At 42.2% G+C, this 27,605-nt stretch overlaps 1 protein-coding gene across 2 annotated transcripts in view; it reads right to left on the bottom strand.

The window, feature by feature from the left end:
- The window catches only part of LOC126188279 (pinin-like), a 128,528-nt gene that overhangs the window by 19,015 nt on the left and 81,908 nt on the right, over positions 1–27,605 (bottom strand). Inside the window, exon 2 of one of the 2 annotated variants that reach the window (XM_049929862.1) lies at positions 25,260–25,523. The exons of the other annotated variant lie outside the window; for it this stretch is intronic. Within the exon in view, the coding sequence (XP_049785819.1) occupies positions 25,260–25,523 (264 nt within the window). The remainder of the gene's footprint in view (positions 1–25,259; positions 25,524–27,605) is intronic. 2 annotated transcript variants of the gene reach the window in all.

The raw sequence follows: 27,605 nt of genomic DNA, 5'->3' as shown, positions 1-27,605 counted from the left end.
ACCTTTTCCTGTAACTCGGCAACTAGTGAGTGTTGCTTTGCTATCAATTCATTAATTGTCACCTCCGTTGATTCCTCTTTGGTCAGATTGATCTCATCTGCCAATCTACCTGGAGAAATGTACCCAGTAGTATCTGCAATTACTTCCTCTAGATCTGCGCAACCCACACTGCTATCGTCTGACCGTATAATGTCAGCTCTAACCTCATACACGCTGTAATCTATGCGCTTTTCTACCAATCGTGTCCGGCCATCACTAAAATTTTCGTAATCTTTCTCCTTAATACTCTCGCAATGTTTAAACTGGAGGTTGGCGTCGGATGGGTCGGCTACTTCTACCACTATAACTTTCGGTAAAGTCTGCCGGTTAGGGACAGAACTTTCCGTTACTACTTCAACATCCAACTCCTGCGGGACGAAACACGACGAATCTTGCTCGTGCTCCCCATTAACATCAACTATTTCTAGTAAAGTCTGTCGGTTAGGGCCAGAACTTTCTATCATTTCACAAACACTATCTTTCTGCGGGACGAGACGCGGAAAATCCTGCACGCGCTCCCCATAAACACTTCTCTCATACAGGCCCCTATAATCTCTTAGTTCGTCGAATAAGCGACCGAACTGCCTTAACCAGACCTCATCCCTCTCTGCATCCCCTCGCTCGATGACGGACGTTTTATCTGACATCTGATCTCCTGTCAACACTTGCGAATCACTCTTAAACTCAATATCCAGTTCCGCTGTGGGTGTTACAGCTGCCATTTTATAATCAATTTCCGGAACACTACTTAAATTGTTCTCACTGACAGTGAATGTATTTTCTACTGCTGTGTCTACAGCTGATCTACGACTCGTGGGCGCACTCCTTTCTCCTAACACTGGCACACTCTCCCACCGTTGATTATTCCATACGGAATTTTCATAATGACGACACCTGGGTTTTCTCTTGTTATTGGGCTTGCAAAATTTCTCCACGCCCGGTCGGCCCCTCACCAGCGCGGCTACTGGTTTCCCTGTCTCGTCCCAGCAGATACGCTTCCCGGATGTTACTGAGGCGGCTGATCACACCCTCTGGCGTTTACTATTCTGTGAAGCCTGGATCATGCTAGTATGATACTGGTTTCCGTTTCCTGTTATTATTTGCATTGTACCGATTGTCATTACGGCTCGAACCACTATTGTTATTGCTGCCAAGATTGCGGAATGCATTATTCCCATACTTATCATTGTTGTGGTTGCTGTGGTACCCGTTGTTGTTACCACGGCCTCTACCACTATCGCGATTATTGCGCCAATTGTCCTCGTCCTCAGCTCTTTCCAGGAAATCATTGATTGTCCTGTAATTGCTTGCTATGTAGCGTTTTGTATCATCTGGAAGCTTCTTGTAGAGTTCCCAGACTATTTCGGATTCCGTGCGGCGATCACGCAAATATTCCAACTTGCGGATCCATCCCTCACAAAACTCCTTCATCGAGCCGCGCGAATTCGCATCGAAAGGCCTCGATACGACAAATTCGCGCCAGACACTTTGCTGTTTTTGCTCTGACCAGTATTCAGCCAGAAACAAATTTTTAAACTCGTCAAAAGTCAGCTTGGTAATGTTGAGGTATAAGCCCCAACGCTTGGCATCACCAGCCAACACATCAATAACTGCATTAATTTTTCTCTCATTAGTCCATGATCTGGGTAAAACTCTTTCACAATTTTTAATGAAATCCGTCGGGTGTATACCGCCTTTTTTCAAGGGCTCGAACCGCTCCTCTTTCGTCAACAATTCCGAACTATGTGCACAGATTGGCACATAGCTCTGTTTTTCGTCAAGTTTCTTTTCTAATTCCGACACTCTCGTAATTACTTGGCAAGTGGTTGTCGCAAGCGTTTCCACTTCCCTCTTTTTCTCTTCGCAGGTATTAGCCTGCTCCCTCACTTTAGTATCTACTTCAGACACTAAAGCCTTTAAAGATTCCACCTTCTGTTGATCCTCTTTTTTCACTAATTGTATTTGTTCCGTCACCTTATTGTCGATGATCAGAGCAACTGCTTCTCCTACACTTTTCTCGATTCTGCTAATTTCGGAATCAAAACGAGTAATTATGCTCGCAATTTCCGCCTGAACGCCTATCATTTCCTGTTTAAGATTACCGATTTCGGTATTAATTACAACAATATCTTCTTTGATTTTATCAACTTTTGTGTTAACATCTCCAAAATTGTTGTTAACAACATTAATAGCTTTGTTCTGATTGTCTAGCTTCCGTTTAATTTTTTCAGACTGAGCTTCTTGCTTGGCAGACTGAGCTTCTTGCTTGGCAGCCTGAGCTTCTTGCTTGGCAGACAGAGCTTTAATTTCTGCCGATTGACTCTTGATTTCATTAATCAAAACATTCAATAAATCAGTTAAATTCCCGGAAACCACCGGTTTTACTTCTGTAGCGGCTTCCTCTTTAATTGTCCCCCCTGTATTCGTCATCAAGGGATTCAGATTTGATTTTCACTTCCGATTCCGAAACATTTTCTAAAGCTTGGAATTCCATTTCTGCTCCTTGTTGCGTTTCGGCGGTCGCGTCTTTCATGCTAGCCGCCTGCCACAGAACAATGGGTACCGCGGTGCGGGTTTCCCACTGTTCGACCGATTGTTCCGTATCCAAGTCCACCAAATTTTGGTAATTGTTGCCTTCACTCATTTTAATAATTTTCAATATAAATGCCAAATCTCAAATCTAATTAGGATTCCTCACACTAATATTCTCGCTGACGTATCGACCATTTCATAACCAGTACTTTGTTACGAGATTTGCACAATGCAAAATTCGTGTCCAGAACACCCTCAAATTCCAAGATTGTCCTGTCAACAGGTCACCACGTGTAACCTCCCCCTCACTTATCGACCTTAATGACAGTGAAAAATTAAATCGCGTGTACCTAATGGAAATTTGGGAAAAGCAATCGTCACCGAAGTTAATCTGTCGGTAAAAATGGAGGAAAGGGTTACATCTAAATGAAAGGAAAAATGCAAATGAAAATGGTGGAAATTAATTTTGAAAAGGGGTAAAGTTAATAAAGAAAGTAAATGTGCGGCCGTTACGTTAACTATTATCTAGCGGTAATTAGATATTTGAGATTTGGGGGAAATTACGGTCGCCAGTCCTAACGACAATTACTATAGTAACTGAAAAAAAAGGTTATTACACATACAGTTAGCACTAGAAGCGTGGCAACTGAAGGTTGACACATGTAGCGTGAAGACTGAAAGTTTGTCAGAAGTAATAAATTTCGTTACACTCTGACTTAATTTAGCAAAAGAATTAATAAAACCGGTAAATTGAAAGTTAATTTAGTGACTGAAATTAATAGTGAGCTTTGTTTCTGAAGCACATCGAAATTCAGTAAAATACGGTTAGTCTTGGACTGTCTCAACAATCATTTCAAAAGCTACTTGAATCTACGCAATTTAGAAATAAGAGATTTAACTTTACACTGGAATAAAATGATTCTGAACAATTAACAAAAGTAAAATTTAGTACGCACCAAGCTGAGCTGTAGTCACAGGTAAGCTAAAATACGGTAACAAAACTCGCACTTTTAATTTGTGATTGTGTAATCTAAATATTGTCGCCAGCTATGAATACCTTAACTGAACTTTGAAATTAAAGCAGTGAAATCGAATGATGCTGGCGTTTGAATTTCAACGACACTCGGGTTCATTCCGGAAAAGGAAGGGACCCTGCTTGGTAATGCAATTGGAACAATGAGCAACAGAGGTTCATGCAACGTTGCTGTAAATTAGTTATGAAAATGGTACAGTTTGAAAAGCTGAGGTCTGCCATACAGTTCTAAAACTTTACGTGCTTCCAGTCTTCCTTGTTGGTTGATTGAAGGTTTGAAGCCGTCGATCGAGGAGGTGGCAACGGTCATTCATTGTCGGCCGTCGCTGTTGCAGAAGCTGGATGTTGGCGCGCCTTCTCCTCGTCACGGTGACCAGACGAAACGGGCTCTTGGTGTGCGCCAGCTAATGCTTCCCATCCGCGACACCATGTCAGAAACTATCATAGCAAGTCGAGCGCAATTACATGCTGCCCAACACCGAAAGCGCGGCAACTCGCGGGAGCGTCACACAACACACCTGCTCCACTGCACCACCCCAGCCATGCGGCAGAGTTAACACTCCCAAAGATCCTAAACACTTTGGTTCTCCACACGACCTATCGATGTATTCGTTCGATAGCATAGTTTTCCCTAGGCCAGACCCAGCGTATAAATACAAATAATATTCACTAAACAAACCAATTGTACATCGACATAAAGGCATATATATACAAATAGTAAAACAATTAAAATATACAAAGACACAGAAATGTTATATCTTCAGGTAACAAAATAAGGAAAAAAATTTGCAGTGCAGTAGATGGAAATAGGAGGATATGCATTTGCGGCGTTACAAGTCGGTAGAGCACTTGCCCGCGAAAGGCAAAGGCCCCGAGTTCGAGTCTCGGTCCGGCACACAGTTTTAATCTGCCAGGAAGTTTCATAGAGGCATTTAATTAGCTGATGGAGTCAGCTCTGTTCTCGATACGGCGCGCGCTGTAGCGACGTGCAGAGTGAGGTGACTGTCCAGATGTTCTTCGAGTTTCTAAGTCAGCGGTGCTAACGACTGGCCGCACGGAGGTGTTCTTATGTTCATTTGGAACGCCATAAAATGTAAGTGGTCGATGCGCCCGAAGGATGAGATTTTTAACGACACTCTCGCAGTGAAGATCGTGTGAAAAGTTCCGACATCTTTCTCACTATTCTAGATTTTGGGTCCTGTGACCGTATTTGGTACTTCTTCCACTTCACCATCGAACGGATCTTCACGTCATAGTCGGATTGTTTCATTATGACAGCTGCTTTGGCATTGTCAGCTGGAAGGACTGTGATGAGAGGATCGTTATGGAGCTCGCAAATTCCACTATACACACCTGAAGTCATGTTCCGTACTAAAGGCTTGGATCTTGCAATAATACGGCTCGTTTCTTGACGAATCTCTACTAGCAGTTTCACAGTGAATCTTGCGAACTGCTTGTTTCACACCACTTATTATTATGTTAATGATAGGCATAAACCACGGCGATAGTACAGAAGTCCCTTCTTAAGTTCCTAGATGGCATCCCTGTCCGATGTATTTTGTCACAGTGCTAAGTACAGGGTATTCTGTTGTTCTACATTCTGTCCAGTGCTACTTTTGCGAAAGCTGGCTGAATTTCCATTTCTGTCTCTCCCTGGTTTATCTCTGTGGTATCTCTTGTGCTACTGTGGCTGCGTCATCCAGTCACAATCCAAAGTTGTAAGTGACTTCGCCAGCTTCAGATGGACGGTAAGAAGTTCACGGTCGTTTCTATCCAACTGCTTTCTAGTGTAATGTATCTCTCTGTTGCAGGGCAGTGCTGGTACGACGAAGTATTCCGCTGGCCGCAGCAGCAACGCTACGGTGGCTCACTACGGCGAAACACAGGATCGTATTCTCTTCACGGCAGCGTTATAGGAAAACGTAAGAGCTTTATAAATTATCCATCTTAAGGCGCAGCTTCAAAAGGCGTTTAATACTGCGCTATGTTTCCTCCACATACAGATATACAATATACGAATGCATGTTTCCGCGGCGTTATACATGCAGTGTATTCGCCCTTTGCCCTCAAGACTGCTTGAACCCTGCTGGGAAAACTTTCAGTGATGCGTTTGTACGTCTGTGAAGCTTCCTGAAGAACTGTAACGATGGAAGGCAGTGATGTTGGATGCAGGAGTCTTAGAAGAAGTCAACGTTCTAACACACCTCAAAGGTGTTCACTTTTATTCAAGTTGGAACTCCGGGCTGGTGCGTCTACTTCCGGTTTATTACTGCCCGCACACCATTGCCTCATAAACGCTGCTTGATCTCACGGTGCATTTTCATGCCTATACACTCATCATCTTCGAAATGCTCTTCTACTGTCCACAGTACACATTGCTGTAATTGCAAAAATTGAAGCGCTGTTAAGTCTAAACGCCCAGGAATGTTGGCGGACGGCATCATTCTATTGCAGGATAATGGCCGCCCCACCCTGTTGGCAAGATTATTTCGTCTACGCTGCAGAAGGTTCTAGAAGGTTCGCTGGGAGGCCCTTAACGTCCTCCATAAAGTTACGATCTCTCCCTGTGCGACTTCCATATTTTTGTAGCCGTGAAGTAAGACAATAGGGGCCACCGATTTACACCTGACGAAGATGTGTACGCTTGTGTACAATTATGGTTCCGCAGCTAACAGCAAACATTTTTCTGTTAAGGCATAGTGCATGGGGGCTTAATTAAATAAATATGCAAATATTTTTAATTTTTAGTCGCTGTCTGTCCGATTACGCAGTCTCGTAACCGGTTGGCCCTGACTGGTATTAGTACGCAATCTGACTGTATAGAATAACAACAAAGAATGTAGGAAAACTTCCGTTAACACAATTAATTAATTAAGTCCCCAGCAACTATACAAGCTACGAAACAACAAAGCACAAATGTAATTGTTCTGTGTGTGGAAGTGTGATTCAACGTACACATCTGGCACGGTTCTTCCTCAATACGACAAGATGCTTTAAACGCCATCTACAATCAAGTAATTAAAAAAAATACTATAATTGCACATAAAAACCAGAATTACACTCTAATACATGAACACAAGCCAGATGTTTTGTTGACTGAACCGGTGACCAAGAGACATTGTTAGGACATTTGAAATAAAAAAATTTTCTTTACCTTCATATATATTGACGAAACATACACTCTGATCATTACAACATCCGCAATCGAACAGCATCGGCTGTCTAACCCATCAGAACAACTGCATACAACATGCTCACAACTAGTCACGGCTACATCAGAACTCCTACTGCCCACTGGAGGCGGCTGAATAATACTCTTTGGCGCAATCTCTGGCGCTGTCACTCAGCGTAGCCACCTTTCAATAGACCGCATTGCCTCACAGTCGGATAACTGCATTAACAGTTAAGGCGATTACTTTTCGAATAATGAGCAGTTTATTTGCTTCTTTTCCACGTTTCCTGCTTTCATTAGATTGCCCCTTGTACGCTCATGTTCAGTAAACAGATCACCTTGAACGACTAGAAATAGGATGTTCATGTTAGCAGGACATGTAAATCAGTATGTTTTGCAGAATAGCATTTCAGTCTCCTCGGATCAGCATGTGTCCTATTGCCTAGTAGGCACAGGATCCTCCATAAACTGATAACTTGTTCCATGCGTGATAGCATCTTTGTGTGTAAGGCGTAAATGGCGTTCGCGATATGGGCGTCTATGCTGCATCTGTGGTGGTTGGCATTGGGTCACAGCGCTGCACCCTTCCTTTCACCACATCCAACTCATTTTCGACTGGCGACAAGTCTGCTGATATGGCGGGCTAGGGCAAAAGGCTGACATTCTCTGACACCAAGAAGACACGTGTTCGAGCAGCAACATGTGTTCGTGCATTGTCTTGTTGAAACATGCTGTCTGCAGAAAGGGTATGGCTATGGGTTGCAGGAAAGTCATTCACGTACGTCACAACGGTCAAAGTGTCCTGGACACTCATCAAATGTCATTTGTGGCTGTACCCAATAGCACCATATGCCACAAGGCCTCGAGTTGGCGCTACACGTCTTCTGCGGATGCAGTCACGGTGATACCGGTCCCCCTGTCTGCGGCGAACCAAAATGCGGCCATCATTTTCAAACAAACAGGACCTGGATTCCTCCGAAAACATTATCTGATGGCATTCCTGCCCCAGAGACGTCATTCCGTACACCATTGCCGTCTAGCAAGCTTCTGCATATTCGTCAAGAGAAGGCGGAAAAGAGGAGGACGACACGTACGTAAGCTATCCTGTAATAAACGACGACGAACTGTCACCCCTCATAGTGTACGATGTCTTACATTGTTCCACTGCCGCGTCAGAGCAGAGGAGGACGCAGACCTGTCCTGCAATGCCACCTTCTCGGGGGGCTGGTCTGGGTGGTACGACCTGACCCATCTCGTGGTGTTCTACGGTCATCCGTGAACCATTCTCCACACTACGTTCCTATGCCGAAACACTTCGTCCCACACGAACAGCAATTTCCCAGATGGATGGGATGGATGGATTCTCTTATGCCAATTATGCGTCCTCTCTCATACTCACAGATTTGACAGAAAGGTTCGCGCACACGTCTGCAGGGCATCCTTCACGTCTGCTCACGTCTCACTGCTCCATTATATTCGGTTTATAGCAACAACGGGAGCCGCAGGTACGTTTCACTGGAAGGTGGTATTGCGCCGCGATATCGATGTTGACCCTGAACCCGCATGCCGACATGGTTCAGTAACTAATCGTTTCTGCAGAACACACTAATGTACATGTCCTGTGAATTTGAACGTCCTATCTCTAGTCCTTCTAGGTGTTCTGTTTTTTTTTATATATAAACCTGAGTGTATGATCGTTTTCAAACCCCGATATCTCAAATCTCTTGCGTTTACATAGCTGCGTTTCATCACTGTGTTAGCTACGATTAAACTGTGCTATGATCAAAAGCCCAACCACGCTTCTTCCCTTTTCACTCCTTTCCCCCATTCCAGGTTCTTCTACTAGTATATCTGTTTTGCTTCAATTTCCTGAAGTCTTATCGATTTCTACGTTAATAGAAATGATGCATGGCCTTGGAAAGAACGTGGGTGTGGAAGGGATCGTCTGCGTCTTCTACCTAAGGATCGTCCCAGTGTTAATCTTAGCGATTTAGGGGAAACACAGAAAACTCAGATAACTTTGATCCGATGTCAATTTGAACTTCCAATTACGACCCGTTCACTTAATGTCTGGATCATCTCACTTCATCCCTGGACCTTGTATCTGTCGATCGCACCCAGTAACAACATCGGGAGGAGCAAGCGATCATAGCCTGTTTAAAGACTCGTGATTCGCCGACACTGGTTTCTAGAAAGCATAAACAACTTTATTCCCTGCTCTCTAATATGAGTCTTGTGTTTCACTGCTACAGAAGAATGCTAAAGATTGACTGGGTGGATTGATCTAATAATGAAGTACTGAATCAAATCGGGAGAAAATATATTTCTGACACAATGTGACTAAAAAAAGCATAGGCTCACATAGATCTACGATGAAATGAATGAAGTTATTTTGTAGGATAGACTAGAGTGCAGCTCTGCTTATAAGGTAAGTATTTGGATTGAAGTCTGTTAAATCGCGTAGTTCTTCTGCAAAAATCTTCATGGTTGTAGACCAAGTCATGATGTACCGAAGATTAGCTACAAGTATAAGCCTTCTCCTTCAGGATAATATAACTTATCGACATGAACGCCATTTTCAACATTGGCCCTAATGTTGGTTCATCATTTTATAACATGAAACAGTCTACGATGCATAAAAATTTTCTAGCAACTGACCTGAGAGCGAAAGCATAAGAACATACCGTTTAACAACACTGGTGTGTATTTAAATGTGAATTAACAAAATGACTTTACTCCAAACAGCTATTCCATGGCATTAATACACAAATAAAAAAAACTTTTGCATCACCTCGATTCCGAGAGTTCCGGAACCTGTACAGAAAATTGAAATAGAGAACAACATAAACATCATTTCCACCCTTGTTATTGCTCATGAAAACAAGACATTGCATGTTGTACCAAAATACAGCGAGACCTACAGAGTTGGTTGTCCACATTGCTGTACACGCATCCAGTAGCACGTCCTCTTGCATTGATGCATGCCTATATTCGTCGTGGCATACTTTCCACAAGTTCATCAAGGCACTGTTGGTCCAGATTGTCCCATTCCTCAACGGCGATTCGGCGTAGATCCCTCAGAGTGGTTGGAGGGTCACATCGTCCATAAACAGTCCTTTTCATTCCGTCCCAGGCGTGTTCGATAGGGTTCATATCTGGAGAGCATGCTGGCTATTCTCGTCGAGCGATATCGTTGTTGTTGTTGTGGTCTTCAGTCCTAAGACTGGTTTGATGCAGCTCTCCATGCTACTCTATCCTGTGCAAGCTTCTTCATCTCCCAGTAACTTTTGCAACCTACATCCTTCTGAATCTGCTTACTGTATTAATCTCTTGGTCTCCCACTACGATTTTTACCTTCCACGCTGCCCTCCAATACTAAATTGGTGATCCCTTGATGCCTCAGAACATGTCCTACCAACCGATCCCTTCTTGTGGTCAACTTGTGCCAGAAACTTCTCTTCTCCCCAATCCTATTCAATACTTCCTCATTAGTTATGTGATCTACCCATCTAATCTTCAACATTCTTCTGTAGCACCACATTTCGAAAGCTTCTATTCTCTTCTTGTCCAAACTATTTATCGTCCATGTTTCACTTCCATACATGGCTACACTCCATACAAATACTTTCAGAAATGACTACCTGACACTTAAATCTATACTCGATGTTAACAAATTTCTCTTCTTCAGAAATGCTTTCCTTGCCATTGCCAGTCTACATTTTATATCCTCTCTACTTCGACCATCATCAGTTATTTTGCTCCCCAAATAGCAAAACTCCTTTACTACTTTAAGTGTCTCATTTCCTAATCTATTACCCTCAACATCACCCGACTTAATTCGACTACATTCCATTAACCTAGTTTTCCTTTTGTTGATGTTCATCTTATATCCTCCCTTCAAGAGACCATCCATTCCGTTCAACTGCTCTTCCAAGTCCTTTGCTGTCTCTGACAGAATTACAACGTCATCGGCGAACCTCAAAGTTTTTATTTCTTCTCCATGGATTTTAATACCTACTCCGAATTTTTCTTTTGTTTCCTTTACTGCTTGCTCAATATACAGATTGAATAACATCGGGGAGAGGCTACAACCCTGTCTTACTCCCTTCTCAACCACTGCTTCCCTTTCATGTCCCTCGACTCTTATAACTGCCATCTGGTTTCTGTACAAATTGTAAATAGCCTTTCGCTCCCTGTATTTTACCCCTGCCACCTTTAGAATTTGAAAGAGAGTATTCCAGTCAACATTGTCAGAAGCTTTCTCTGAGTCTACAAATGCTAGAAACGTAGGTTTGCCTTTCCTTAATCTTTCTTCTAAGATAAGTCGTAAGGTCAATATTGCCTCACGTGTTCCAGTATTTCTAAGGAATCCAAAATGATCTTCCCCGAGGTCGGCTTCCACTAGTTTTTCCATTCGTCTATAAAGAATTCGTGTTAGTATTTTGCAGCTGTGGCTTATTAAACTGATAGTTCGGTAATTTTCACATCTGTCAACACCTGCTTTCTTCGGTATTGGAATTATTATATTCTTCTTGAAGTCTGAGGGTATTTCGCCTGTCTCATACATCTTGCTCACCAGATGATAGAGTTTTGTCAGGACTGGCTCTCCCAAGGCCGTCAGTAGTTCTAATGGAATGTTGTCTACTCCGGGGGCCTTGTTTCGACTCAGTTCTTTCAGTGCTCTGTCAAACTCTTCACGCAGTATCGTATCTCCCATTTCATCTTCATCTACATCCTCTTCCATTTCCATAATATTGTCCTCAAGTACATCGCCCTTGTATAGACCCTCTATATACTCCTTCCACCTTTCTGCTTTCCCTTCTTTGCTTAGAACTGGGTTTCCATCTGAGCTCTTGATGTTCATACAAGTGGTTCTCTTATCTCCAAAGGTCTCTTTAATTTTCCTGTAGGCAGTATCTATCTTACCCCTAGTGAGATAAGCCTCTACATCCTTACATTTGTCCTCTAGCCATCCCTGCTTAGCCATTTTGCACTTCCTGTCGATCTCATTTTTGAGACGTTTGTATTCCTTTTTGCCTGCTTCATTTACTGCATTTTTATATTTTCTCCTTTCATCAATTAAATTCAATATTTCTTCTGTTATCCAAGGATTTCTACTAGCCCTCGTCTTTTTACCTACTTGATTCTCTGCTGCCTTCACTACTTCATCCCTCAGACCTACCCATTCTTCTTCTACTGTATTTCTTTCCCCCATTCCTGTCAAGTGTTCCCTTATGCTCTCCCCGAAACTCTGTACAACTTCTGGTTCTTTCAGTTTATCCAGGTCCCATCTCCTTAAATTCCCATCTTTTTGCAGTTTCTTCAGTTTTAATCTACAGGTCATAACCAATAGATTGTCGTCAGAGTCCACATCCTCCCCTGGAAATGTCTTACAATTCAAAACCTGGTTCCTAAATCTCTGTCTTACCATTATATAATCTATCTGATACCCTTTAGTATCTCCAGGGTTCTTCCGTGTATACAACCTTCTATCATGATTCTTAAACCAAGTGTTAGCTATGATTAAGTTGTGCTCTGTGCAAAATTCTACCAGGCGGCTTCCTCTTTCATTCCTTAGTCCCAATCCATATTCACCTACTACGTTTCCTTCTCTCCCTTTTCCTACACTCGAATTCCAGTCACCCATGACTATTAAATTTTCGTCTCCCTTCACTATCTGAATAATTTCTTTTATCTCATCATACATTTCTTCAATTTCTTCGTCATCTGCAGAGCTAGTTGGCATATAAACTTGTACTACTGTAGTAGGTGTGGGCTTCGTATCTATCTTGCCCACAATAATGCGTTCACTATGCTGTTTGTAGTAGCTGACCCGCATTCCTATTTTTCTATTCATTATTAAACCTACTCCTGCATTACCCCTATTTGACTTTGTGTTTATAACCCTGTAGTCACCTGACCAGAAGTCTTGTTCCTCCTGCCACCGAACTTCACTAACTCCCACTATATCTAACTTTAACCTATCCATTTCCCTTTTTAAATTTTCTAACCTACCTGCCCGATTAAGGGATCTGACATTCCACGCTCCGATCCGTAGTACGCCAGTTTTCTTTCTCCTGATAACGACATCCTCTTGAGTAGTCCCCGCCCGGAGATCCGAATGGGGGAGTATTTTACCTCCGGAATATTTTACCCAAGAGGACGCCATCATCAATTAATCATACAGTAAAGCTGCATGCCCTCGGGAAAAATTACGGCCGTAGTTTCCCCTTGCTTTCAGCCGTTCGCAGTACCAGCACAGCAAGGCCGTTTTGGTTATTATTACAAGGCCAGATCAGTCAATCATCCAGACTGTTGCCCTTGCAACTACTGAAAAGGCTGCTGCCCCTCTTCAGGAACCACACGTTTGTCTGGCCTCTCAACAGATACCCCTCCGTTATGGTTGTACCTACGGTACGGCTATCTGTATCGCTGAGGCACGCAAGCCTCCCCACCAACGGCAAGGTCCATGGTTCATGGGGGGGGGGGGGGCGATATCGTTATCCTGAAGGAAAGCCGGCCGGGGTGGCCGTGCGGTTCTAGGCGCTACAGTCTGGAGCCGAGCGACCGCTCCGGTCGCAGGTTCGAATCCTGCCTCGGGCATGGATGTGTGTGATGTCCTTAGGCTAGTTAGATTTAATTAGTTCTAAGTTCTAGGTGACTGATGACCTCAGAAGTTAAGTCGCATTGTGCTCAGAGCCATTTGAACCTGAAGGAAGTCATTCACAAGATGTGCACGACAGGGACACGAATTGTCGTCCATGAAGACGAATGCCTCGCCAATATTCTGCCGTTATGGTTGTGCTATTGGTCGGAGAATGGCATTCACGTATCGTACAGCCGTTAAGGCGCCTTCCATGACCACCATCAGCGTACTTTGGCCACACATAATGCCACCCCAAAACAGCGGGAAACCTTCACCTTGCTGCACTCCCTGGACAGTGTGTCTAAGGCGTTCTGCCTGACCGGCTTGCCTCCAAACACGTCTCCGTCGATTGTCTGGTTGAAGGCATATGCGACACTCATCGGTGAAGAGAACCAGATCCCAATTCTGAGCGGTACATTCGGCATGTTGTTGGACCCATCTGTACCGCGCTGCATGGTGTCGTGGTTGCAAAGACGGACCTCGCCATGGACGTCGGGAGTGAAGTTGCGCATCATGCAGCCTATTGCGCACAGTTTGAGTCAGAACACGACGTCCTGTGGTTGCACGAAAAGCATTAGTTAACATGGTGGCGTTGCTGTCAGGGTTCCTCCGAGCCATAATCCATAGGAAGCGGTTATCCACTGTAGTAGCAGCCCTTGTGCGGCCTGAGCGAGTCCTGTCATCGACACTTCATGTCTCTCTGTATCTCCTCCCTGTCTGAACAACATCGCTTTGGTTCACTCCTTGTCGAGAGCCCTTCCTGGCGCAAAGTAAGAATTCGGACGCGATTGAACCGCGGTATTGACCGTCTATGCATGGTTGAACTACAGACAACACGAGCTGTGTACCTCGTTTCTGGAGGAATGACTGGAACTGACCGGCTGTCGGACTCCCTCCGTCTAATGGTTGTTTATATCTTCAGGCGGGTTTAGTGACATCTTTGAACAGTCAAAGGGACTGTGTCTGTGATACAATATCCACAGTCAACGTCTATCTTCAGGAGTTCTGGGAACCGGGTGATGCAAAACTTTTTTGATGTGTGTATTTGAAAAGTCGCATGTAGTTCCATTTCGTTTAGCTTACAAATAAACAGCTTACTCCGTCTGACGTTGGGGATAAGCTGCTCACATTGTCAGCAAAATGCAATTAGGATGCGAATGATTTTTAGTTCGGGTCTTCATTAACTGCAATGTCGAATGTGAAAACATCTAAGTAGTTCAGCATAGGCATTTCTTATTCCATAGCACGAAAAAACAATCCAACTGTCACATTGATGACAGAAATTAAGGTTTATTTCGTTCAAAAGTTATTACTTGGGTATGACAATTTTTCCACGATTTGTGCTGCACGCAGTGTGGGCTATCAGAGAAGCCAATCTCTCACCGAGTAAGCTTCGCGAAACGCTCGCTAGGCGGCGTATTCGATTGTTGTCTAGCAGGGAGTGGAGGCGGCTGGCTCACGTGCTAAAAGTCTCACATGGTGTCGTATTCAGCGTGGACGGTGGCAAGCTCACTAGGCTTCATGAACAGCAGCACGCATAAGCAGGCTGCTCTGAGATATTTTTAAAACGACACTGAAGGATCTATTTGTAAAAAAAAAAATGTATCTATCTCTTCTCTTAGCATCACTCATCAGCTTCATGGTGAAATACCTATCATTTTGTTATTGGTTATAGTTATAGTGAGACTTTGAAATGAAGTAACCTACTGCAAGAGATTCGAACAGTTTCCAAAGAATAATGATGATCGCTATGAACTTTTGCTTGGTGCTTGAATCATTCCTTAAGCTTGGCAAGAGAGCTGTATCCGTCCCAAAAAATTGGAGTGTAGGTATTGCAGGCATTTTTCCTTGCATACATAAACAATAAGGCCAGAATGTGACATTTGTAACATCTTCCACGTCTCGTAAATGGTCTGAGATGTCGAGATGAGATTCTGGTATTTTGCCATATGTTAATATGTTGAACTTCTGTATCTACTGCAATAGACCCTATTCCGAATGATTTCTGAGATAGAACACATTTAATATCAGTTTTGTACGTTTTTCTTTAATAGCTCGAAAACCGCACCCTTCAGCGAAAACGTGTCACAGTACAAAATTAAACTATATTAGATTTCCTACAAAAAAGGTCCTACTCATTTTTTTCTCTAGAACTAATGGTGTGTGCGAAGAGAGTGTGAGGATTTTGAAAAACTCGCTCGACGCGCTCTGTACCTTACGTAGTTTTTGTAGGACAATTTAAGGTAGTTTTCGGCCTTCATGACTACAAGCGTCCCGTATCAACCTGTTCATCTCAATTTGCTACCTGAATATGCTGCCTCAACCTCTGGGCATTCCTTAAGAAGTTTTTTGTTCCGAATCACTAATACTATCACCCCTCAAAGCATGTACCTCTCCTCCCGAAAGACCCTGTGTATATACAGGGTGGTCCATTGATAGTGACCGGGCCAAATATCTCAAGAAATAAGCATCAAACGAAAAAACTACAAAAGACGAAACTCGTCTAGCTTGAAGGGGAAAACCAGATGGCGCTATGGTTGGCTCGCTAGATGGCGCTGCCATAGGTCGAACGAATATAAACAGCGTTTTTTTTTTTCAAATAGGAACCCCCATTTTATTACATATTCGTGTAGTACGTAAAGAAATATGAATGTTTTAGTTAAACCACTTTTTTCGCTTTGTGATAGATGGCGCTGTAATAGTCACAAACGTATAAGTACGTGGTATCACGTAACATTCTGCCAGTGCGGTCGGTATTTGCTTTGTGATACATTACTCGTGTTAAAATGGACCGTTTACCAATTGCGGAAAAGGTCGATATCGTGTTGATGTATGGCTACTGTGATCAAAATGCCCAACGGGCATGTGCTATGTATGCTGCTCGGTATCCTGGACGACATCATCCAAGTGTCCGGATCGTTCGACGGATAGTTACGTTATTTAAGGAAACAGGAAGTGTTCAGCCACATGTGAAACGTCAACCACGACCTGCAACAAATAACGATGCCCAAGTATGTGTTTTAGCTGCTGTCGCGGCTAATCGGCACATCAGCAGCAGACAAATGCGCGAAAATCGGGAATCTCAAAAACGTCGGTGGTGAGAATGCTACATCAACATCGATTGCACCCGTACCATAATTCTATGCACCAGGAATTTCATGGCCACGACTTTGAACGTCGTGTACAGTTCTGCCACTGGGCACAAGAGAAATTACTAGACGATGACAGATGTATTGTAAGCGTTGTATTTAGCGACGAAGCGTCATTCATCAACAGCGGCAACGTAAACCGGCATAATATGCACTATTGGGCAACGGAAAATCCACGATGGCTGCGACAAGTGGAACATCAGCGACCTTGGCGGGTTAATGTATGGTGCGGCATTATGGGAAGAAGGATAACTGGCCCCCATTTTATCGATGGCAATCTAAATGGTGCAATGTATGCTGATTTCCTACGTAATCTTTAACTGCATGGCAGAATGGCGATGTACTTCCAACGTGATGGATGTCCGGCACATAGCTGGCGTGCGGTTGAAGCGGTATTGAATAGCATATTTCTTGACAGGTGGATTGGTCGTCGAAGCACGATACCATGGCCAGCACGTTCACCGGATCTGACGTCCCCGGATTTCTTTCCGTGGGGAAAGTTGACGGACATTTACTATCGTGATCCACCGACAATGCCTGACAACATGCGTCAGCGCATTGTCAATGCATGTGCGAACATTACCGAAGGCGAACTACTCTCGGTTGAGAGGATTTTCATTACACGTATTGTCAAATGCACTGAGGTTGACGGACATCATTTTGAGCATTTATTGCATTAATGTGGTATTTACAGGTAATCACACTGTAACAGCATGCGTTCTCAGAAATGATAAGTACACAAAGGTACATGTATCACATTGGAACAACCGAAATAAAATGTTGAAACGTACTACGTTCTGTATTTTAATTTAAAAAACCTACCTGTTACCAACTGTTCGTCTAAAATTGTGAGCCATATGTTTGTGACTATTACAGCGCCATCTATCACAAAGCGGAAAAAGTGGTCCAACTATAACAATTATATTTCTTTACGTACTACACAAATATGTAATAAAAAATGGGGGTTCCTATTTTAAAAAACGCAATTGATATCCGTTTGACTTATGGCAGCGCCATCTAGCGGGCCAACATAACGGTATCTGGTTTCCCCCTTCAGGACTAGACAAGTTTCGTTATTTGAAGTTTTTTCGTTTGACGCTTATTTCGTGAGATATTTGGCCCTGTCACGATCAATGGACCACCCTGTATATATGAAAAGGAAGGGAAGAAAAGAATATGGATTGGGGGAAAGGAATGAAAGAGAAACCGCCTGGTAGAATTTTGCACAGAGCATAATTAAATCATCGCTAACACTTGGTTTAAGAATCATGAAAGATGGTCGCATATATAGAGCAGACCTGGAGACATTGGAACGTTTCAGATTGATTGTATCATAGTAGGACAGAGATTTAGGAACTAGATTTTAAATTGTAAGATATTTCCAGGGGCATATCTGGACGGTGACCCAATTTATTGAGTATGAGCCGTAGATTAAAACTCAAGAAATTGGGAAGAGGTAGGATATTAAGAAAATGGGACCTGGGTAAGTTGGAAAAACCAGAGGCTGTTGAGAGTTTCAGAAGGAGCATTAGGCAACAGCTGACTAGAACAGGATAAAGGAATACAGTAGAAGACGAATGAGTAGCTTTACGAGTTTAAGGCAGCAGAGAATCGATCAAAAGACAAGGCCTAGTAAAAGTTCTTGAATATCACAAGTGATACTGAATTTAACTGATGAAAGGAGAAAATTCAAAAATGCTGCAAATGAAGCAGGTGAAAGGGAACACAAACATTTAAAACGTGAGATTGACGAGAAGTGCAAAATGGCTAAGCAGAAATGGCTAGAGAACAAATGTAACGATTTAGAAGCATATTTCAATAGCGTAAATACAAATACTGAATCCAGGAAAATTAAAGACGCCTTTGGGAAAGGAGAAGCAGCTGTGTGAACGTCAGTGGCTCAGATGGAAAACCATTCCTAAGCAAAGAAAGGAAGGATGGAAGGTGGAAGAGGTATATAGAGGGGGACGGCCATAAAGGCAATGCTTTTGAAAGGGAAGTGGACGTAGATGACGAGGAGATAGGAGACATGATACTACGAGAAGAATTTGAAAGAGCTTTGAAAGAGCTAAGTCGAAACAAGACCCTGTGGGTGGACGATACTCCGTCAGAACTGCTGATAGCCTTGATTGGGCTTGCCAAGATAAAACTCTTCCATCTGGTGTGCAAGATGAATGAGACAGACGAAATATCCCCAGACTTCAGGAAGAATGTAGTAATTCCAATTACTGGCACGGTTAAAAATTGTCGAATTATCACTTTTAATAAGTCATGACTACAAAATACTAACACGAATTCTTTACGGAGGAGTGGAAAAACTGGTGGAAGCCGACTTCGGGGAAGATCAGTTAGTTTAAGTAGTCTGTAAGTCTAGGAACTGATGATCTCAGCAGTTTGGTCCCTTAGGAACTCACACACACACACACACACACACACACACACACACACACATTTGAACATTAATGAGCGCGATTCAGGGCCTTTGCAACTGTCAACGCCTGCCAACATGCTACAGTAGTAACGTGATTTAATTTCAGAGTCAAATCATTAGCAACACGGTAATTCTTTAATTAGTCTACCACTCGAAGAGGAAGGGGAGTGTTATACTTGGTGCAGCCTGACAGGACAATTTCAATCTTGTGAGTGTCCAGTGCCCCGGTCTTTGCAAATTTGATTTTAAAATTAACATTGGTTAGTGGAATTTTTGGTCAAGCAATGTAAAAGCAGAAATGTTGAACTCGACAATGCAGGCGGTACGGCAGACGCAAAGGCGTGGGCCGAGCTCGGAATTGTTGAACGGAGAGCTGAGCAACGACAGTGAGTTGGGCATCTCAATAAATAGGGAAGACATAAACAGTATGGCTATAAGGCAAGAGGTTGATGATTCATATTAGGAGATTTCGGGAGAAATGTTCACGGTGGCTGAAAATTATGTGCAGGAGACTGAGACAGAAACAAAAGTGGAACCAGTACTAAATCAGGCGTGTGGTTTGAATTAGGACAATTTGAGTGAGTTATTTCAAGTGATGGGTTCGATGAAAACTGATACAGGCTCAATGAACGACAGGATGAGTTCGATGAAGACTGAGTTAAAACTGATATGGGTTTTATGAACGACAGGATGAGTTCGATGGAGAGTGGATTAAGAACTGATATGCATTTGTGAAAAGATGAAATATCTTTTTCAGTACACAAAGATTTTGGCGATGAAACAATAGAGAAAGTATATGAGTTTGATTACAAGCTTTATGATAAAATTGGGGTTTTAATGAAATCTGTAAGCAGTGAAATAAAAAAGCAAAAAGAGGATTTGTATGATGCAGTGATTAGCAAATTAACTGAAGATGTCGATTGGATGAGGACCATGAGGATAAAATCAGAGAGATTAGAGTCCACACAGAGGCATACCGACAATCTTTCTTTCCACGAACAATACGAGACTCGAATAGAAGGGAGAACCGATAGAGGTACTCAAAGTACCCTCCGATACACACCATCAGGTGGCTTGCGGAGTATGGATGTAGATGTAGATCTGTAGGTATTTACTGACTAAAGCAAACCAGGAAATTAAAACAGTGTGTGATGAACAGACGAAAATCTGTAGTGAACTCCATCGATCTGTAAATCCTTTGAACGGACAGATCGGGAAGGTTCAAAGCGAATCAAAAAAGAAATTAATAGAGACAGTAGAGGCGATTACTTCTAATGTGCAGGACAAAACTTATTCGTTAGAAGCTAACATAAATCACAAACTTGCGAGTTCAAAGACAATAAAGTAGAAGGTTTGAGACCCGAAACTAATAAAATCAAAGAGCAGGTAAAAAATCTAATAAGTGTAAGGAATCTGACTATGGACATATCACAGTCAAGCTGGGTTCGAAATTGAAAAGCTCGATCCAAAGGGAGGGATCCAACCAATCATTTTCATGGACGCATGCAGAAAGATAATCCCTTCCACAGAGCCTGAAGAGAAGGAATCAGAATAGGGACGACGAAGTTAGTAGGGGACACAAGTAGCTGAGTAGCGCGTGTCACTGACGACTGAGAAGCTTTGGAGGAATCTTTGAGCAAAGTTGAAGAAAAATACTGGTCTGTTGATAAACAGGACGAGGTTTTGCAGGAATGCATGCAAGCTTCCCCATACCGACTGGCTAAAGAGAGAAATATGAAATTGTATTGCGAGGAGCTATTTAAAAGTGGAATATGTCAAGGGTCAGAATTAGAAAAGAGTATGTTAATGGTATTTCGCGGAAAATTACTGTAGAGTCTCCGAGGCTATCTTATGGGCGAAAACGATAAAACATCTAATCCGAATGAAGTAGGTGCCATTGGCGCCTGGTACTGCGACAGTAACAAACGGTACCATGGCGGAAACAATAACAACCAGAACAGAAACATTTTCAATAAAACAGCCACAAAAATAGCAGTCACATTGATTAAGACTTAAATGCGCTGACGTAGATAAAGGTAGGAGAAGAGGTGGCGGTCGCAGAAGAAGTAGTCTTCAAGGCCGAGTCTGCTAAAATTACTGATCATAAAACGCGAGTCCACAACAGTAAAGGAACAAACTGATGCGGATGGAGGTACGCAGCCCCATCAAAGGAAACAATTTAACAGCGGTGGTGGCAACAAAACAAGTAAACACGAACGGGTTCACATAAGATGTCAATGGTTAGAAAACAATGCAAGGGCAATGAACGTCGTGTGCAGGACAAAGCGGTAGCAAATGAAATTGTTTGGGATCTCGAAGCTACAGCGGGTATCTTTTACAGCGGTGCCGATAAAAGAGCAGTGTCCAGTTTTGGAGGCATGTGTTATTGTAGTTAATGCTGTTGGTACTGTAGGCGATGATAGGAAATGGCTGAGGCATCTACGGGAAATGTATGATGGGATAGAAGAGTGGAAAAGAAATAGGAAAGTAAGTTTTGGTGGGAAAAGGAGTCAGAGTGTGGAGGACAATAAGAATTATGAATTGTGTGTAACCGTGGGAGCGAGCGATCTGAGGGAGACGCTATGCGAAGCAAATGAAGTTAATAAGAATATAATGAGTAATGTTGATGAGATTAATGAACATAGTGGAGATGAGGGGGCACATGAGGTGCAGATGAGTAGATGTTTGGTAGATGCCCTTCCCCATTCAGAAGAACTTGCCGTATTTCATCGAGCAACTGGATATTGTGGTGTGTAGGCTGATTATGAAACTTAAGGCAGCCGAATGAAATTAACCAGCGAGACAGATGGTTATGCAGAAGTCAAAGACGTTGTGATTCGCAAAAGCAATGATAACGATGGAGGTGGGCCTGCCGATCAGTTGGGTAAGGATGAATTAAGTATGTTTTGTGTCAGAAGGAACTCAGGTGTTAACTGATAATGGAAGTCAGATTAGTGTTGTGCCACAGTCATTTTAGGTGCGAATTAAAACTGTAACAGATATAGTCGAAATGCCTGTTACAGGAAGAAAGTAGTAGGTGCTACTGGTGCCTGTAGTAAACCAATTAATAATCAAATTTTGATGCAGTTTTATATTAGGAATATTGCATTTGAACGTGATTTTCTAGTGGTGTCCCAGTTGAGTACAGAAATAATTATGGGCACGGATTGGATGATAAAGAATAAAGTAATCAGTGATTGTGACAGAAGAATGATGGTATATGCTGTAGGAGAAAACAAATTCGAGATGGGTTTTGATGACGTCGATCAGAGAGTCAGTGATCACAATACCAGACAGAATATAATTACATTGCCTAGGAACGACGGGTTGAGTGAAGGGTCTGAGTGTTACCATGTTAGGAACGTAAATATACCACCTTCCAATGATGAGTTTTGCCGGCCGGTGTGGCCGTGGGGTCTAGGCGCTTCAGTCTGGAACCGCGTGACCGCTCCGGTCGCAGGTTCGAATCCTGCCTCGGGCATGGATGTGTGTGATGTCCTTAGGTTAGTTAGATTTAAGTAGTTCTAAGTTCTAGGGGACTGGTGACCACAGATGTTAAGTCCCATAGTGCTCAGAGCCATTTGAACCATTTTTTTGAATGATGAGTTTGCAACAACAGTGGATAATGTGTTGGACATAACTTCTGACCGAAAGGAGGAGCTGTATGATTTTTTTTATTAATAACAGGGACGTATTTTCAGATAAGCCTGGTCGTCAAGGTGGTTTTGAGTAAAAAATTGACACGATACCCATGAACCATTTTTGGACGACTTTCTCAAGTACCAACAGCTAGGAGAGAAACGGTACAAACAGAAATCAACTGCATGGAGGAGTGCGATATCGTAGAACCTTCGAAAAGTCAATATAATAACCAGCTTGTTTTGGTGAATAAGAAAGATAACAGTGTTAAGATCATCATAGATAACCACAATCTTAACAAGGTTGTGAGGCGTGAGACTGATCGTCCTGAGTGTTTAGACGAGATATAGCAAAAGTTTCACAACATGCGATATATGACAAGCCTCGATCTGACCACTGGTTATTGGCGGATAGCCCTCGAAGAAATATTGTGTTACCTTACAGCATTCTTGTTTGCTGGGAAGTGCTATCAGTATAAAGTTATCCCTTTCAGATTGAACACGTCAGTGCCAATATTCATCTGAGCGCTAGGCCATATCATAACAACTTCAGGAATAGCTGAAGCCCCACTAAACTAAGAGGCGATAAGAAACTGTTCACCGCCAAGAACCAAAAATAATTATAGTATTTCCTTGGTCTTTGTAATTTTTGTCGTAAATATACAGAAGGGCGAGTTTTTAATGAGCCAGATTTGTGTGATTTGTTAAAGAAAAACAGTGTGTTATTTGGACAGAGAAATGTCAAATAGTGTTCGATAAATTAAAGGGTGAATTTATAAAACACGTAGTATTACATCACCCAGATTTGACAGTACTATCTATTTCACATAGGAACCGACTCATGCGGTTATGGTATTGCGGTGTACATATTTCAAGAAATAGAACAAGGGGAAAACAAATAGTGTTGGTCCATTGCTTTTGCTAGTGGAACACTTGCCAAATGCCAGATAATTAACAAAGTCTCGGAAAAAGAAGCTGTAGCTATAGTATGGGGATTTAAAAATTTAAAGATTTCTTATGGGAGCACAAAATCATAGTGCATACCTACCACAAGACCTTGAACTTTTTGAGAAATTGTCAGTTATTGCATGATAGGTTCAAAAAATTATAAATAAATAACTATTTTGGCTCAGATCCAGAGACAGAGGACGAAAGGATTTAGAGAAGAAGAGCTAAGTTTTGGATTTCATGGAGCTGTGAGTTTCTTAAATTTAAATCTGTTACATGTTATAAGTAGGTAAAAGCTGAAGTAACACAACGACGAGGATTGCTTAGATATGCAGATAGATACACTCTTAATAACGTAAGCAGATATATGTGATATCTAGCTGACATTGGGTATAATGTTGTAAAATCACATATAGCAGGGAGAGTGGTGTGCTGACCAAATGCCCTTCGTATCCGCAACCAGTGACGCCTGTGGGCTAGGATTGACACTGCAACCGGTCATTATATCCGGAACCTATGTTTCTTTCTTGTAATCCTTTCACACTGTACCTCTGGAACCCAGCCAAGATTGTTATTTATGTATAATTTTACTCCTGTTGGCAACGCAACTGTTGTACTTACGCCCTGTAATATGTCATCTTATTATATAAATGAGTATAAAATTCAAGCTATATAAATTTGATAAAAAATGATTTGTATACCACTTGAGATACTTATTCTACCGCATGTATTAATCAGCTCAAACAAAGATCTCCACAATCCAAACTTTTTCTGAAGCGATAATGCTGTTTTGCTATACATTCTTTGTACTTCGAGATAATGTTTCTGTTTTGCTATATGTTCTTTACACCTAGTACTTTCCAAACACCATCTTTGTTTACGAAGTATGACAGTTCACATGTGATGAAATACGACGGAGAAAAGAGCCTGTGACCACTGGAGGTATTCTATTTTAGTTTCTTTAATTTCACACTTAGACACAAGTTTAGTTTCTAGTCAAAAATCTCCCCATAACTAAGTTCTGAAATATTGTTTTTGTTTCTCCGCTACACAGTGCCACACGTTACCCTGAAATCGTAACACACACACACACACACACACACACACACACATACACACACATACACATGTCGTATTAATACACGTAAATCCATTTGGTAATGGAGGTTTAAACCTTATGAACGCGTTATGGATATAAATAATAGTGACTACTGTCCCATCCACGAACGATGCCAGTTCGTGCATGTCGAGGCACGAGCGGAGCTTGGGTTGTTGATGATTCCAAGCGACAGCTGCCGTAAGCGCACGCACGTGCGTTTAGCTTCAGGAAAGGGTATGTCCTGCAAATTATGTCTCTCCCTTGCTTATGCGGAATGTATCACTTAACACCACCATCAGCAATAACAACTCGCAACAAACGGAATAAAAATTCACTCAACAATTCGCTGCGATCACGTTTAATGCTCTCATTAGCTACGGCATTCAGAGCAGAGCGCTCAGAACACTACTTAACGCTCATTGTCTGTCGGAGCATGCATGACGTAGATGCGCAGAACAAGGCTAATCTCGACCGCCAACTATCGTGAATCAAACCAGAGTGACAGTAAATTTGTTGTTTCATTCGTTAAGATTTTATTTTTACACTTGATTCGATACAGTACTTGAGCTCACCTTTTGCCATCGATTGGGTTACCCTGACATCAGGGCTTGGTGTCGCATTTTGTGCATTGTGCCTGTACCCAATCACCAAGGTCAAGCCGATCGCGAAGACCATGACCATGATGATAAGCAGCGCAACAAAAGACACGTTTTGCTCGCAGCACGTGTCCACTACGTCAGCGCCGACGTCACCGGCCTCCAGCTCAATGCACTGATCCTTCCGTGTGAGCTCCTCCGCTATCAGCTGACATCCGGCCGGCTTCACTGACCTGGAAACTGAAGATTTCTGGTGTCTGATCCACTGACTGCCGCTCGCGTGCAACACAATTGGCTTTGTTCATATACAACATCTAGCGAACAACAGATGCAGGACAACACGTAGATTCCATCTCTCCTGTTTCTGATAAACGCTCAACACTACACAAAGTCACCGACAACTAACCGTGTTGTGACTGTAAGGAATATCTTCGCAGATAAGTGATGGGCTCGATGATTATCTGACTAATAGAACTTAGTACGTTATACTCAACGAGAAAATATTATGTAAACGAAAGTTGTATCTGGTTCTCGAGGAAATATAACAGGACCACTAATGGTCGATTAATAATTTTTTGTACAAGAACGAAGAGAGAACAATAAGAATGGAAGACAATATACGAAATGCTCATTTTTACAAAAAAAAACACAAAAAGAACTCCAAGACTAGGATGCAGCTTCCTCCAGTTGTCTTCAGTCTGTACTTCGAGAAAACAATGGTGGCAATAAAAGAATGGTGACAGGTATAGAATTAAAAATTCAGGTCAAAGGATATCAGCGACAGGATAATCTGATGACATCGCTGTTCTCGGTGAAACGAAGAAAACCCAAACTGTAGAATGGAATGAAAATTATAAAAATTATAACTGCGGCGTTTTTGCTACAATGTGTGCCATTATTTCTTGAAGGGATAGAATTATATTCTCTGCTGTAGCTGCGCGAGCAGAAACAGAACTTACACGTGACAGACGGTCGTGACACATGGAAGCGGAGGGTGGGGAAGATCTGTCTGTAGAATACTTTGTTATTCAACGACGGCAGGCCTTCATCAAAATATGTGCTATGGAGTATAAAATCCAGTAATAATGTCTAATGTTTGACTTATTAAAAAACACTCTATCAATGATGAAATCTTTCTCATGTTATCACTTTATAACTGCAGTATCATTTATTAAAAATTAGCCCACAAATTAGGTTACTATCAATAAACATCGTTGGAGCTGGCCGAGCTATCACGAAAGTGCGCCTTGCCCAGGTAGGTAGAAAACAGTCTTTCTCGGTGATCTGTCTTCAATCAGCCATTGTGATGTGAACACGTAAATCAATCACCAGGCAGCCTCCACGACAAGAATGTGTGTTAGTTATGTTACGATTAGTTACGATTAATTACGACATGATTAGTTATTTTGATGTAAATGAAAGTGATACAAATAACAATCTTGCCTCAGGAAAGATTAAATTAATGTTAAGTGACCCGGACATGAAGACAGTGAAGAGATGATCAACATTTGTGATGCTAGATATAATATGCTCAGACCGCAGGTTCATTGATTTGTGAATGTCGGCTGGCTCTGACGCACGTATGATTGTTTTACTTACAGATGTATTTTCTTCTTTAGCTTAGACAGCATCCCATTTTCTTAAAGTAAAGACTTGGATCATTATTGTAGTGACAGAAGTAGCATCTAAACAGCAACATAGGAATGTTAGAAGCCGTGATTTAGAATAGTACACAAAGTACGAAATCCCCAGATTAAAACAGGTGTAAGACCGGGTTATTGTCTTTTTCCATTAATGCTCTGTCTGTACTTCGAGAAAACAATGGTAGCAATAAAGGAATGATAACAAATGTCGGATTAAAATTGAAGATGAAAGGATATCAATGACGAGGCTTGCTGATGACATCATTAGTGTAAATGAAAGGGTTCCAATGGGGTAATGACACAGCTTTCGAAGATATGACGTAAATGGATCTCTTCTGAAACAATCCGCGAAATACCGATTGCAGACTGATAGGATATATTATTGCAATTTATCCAACTCTTCAAATTCAGGTAATGGAGAGCTTAAGGTGCTAGCATACTTAATGAGGTAATGTATCATAGCAGGAACATCCCCTACGTTGATCTTTTTCAGTAGACGCGACCAGGAGAGAGGACTGCTGCGTAATGAGCACAAAATAAGAATTGAGAGTAAACCAAAGGAAGAAGAAACTAATCAAAACAACAGAAATAAATTAGCGATAAAAGCTAGCATAAAGATTTCCCGATCACAAAGTACGCAAAGTGATGAAATTATGCTACCTTGGCAGCACACTTGGCA

This window comes from Schistocerca cancellata, chromosome 5 (assembly GCF_023864275.1).
Source record: "Schistocerca cancellata isolate TAMUIC-IGC-003103 chromosome 5, iqSchCanc2.1, whole genome shotgun sequence".
Classification (NCBI taxonomy): Eukaryota; Metazoa; Arthropoda; class Insecta; order Orthoptera; family Acrididae; genus Schistocerca; species Schistocerca cancellata.
This window is presented reverse-complemented; position numbering and strand designations above follow the sequence as displayed.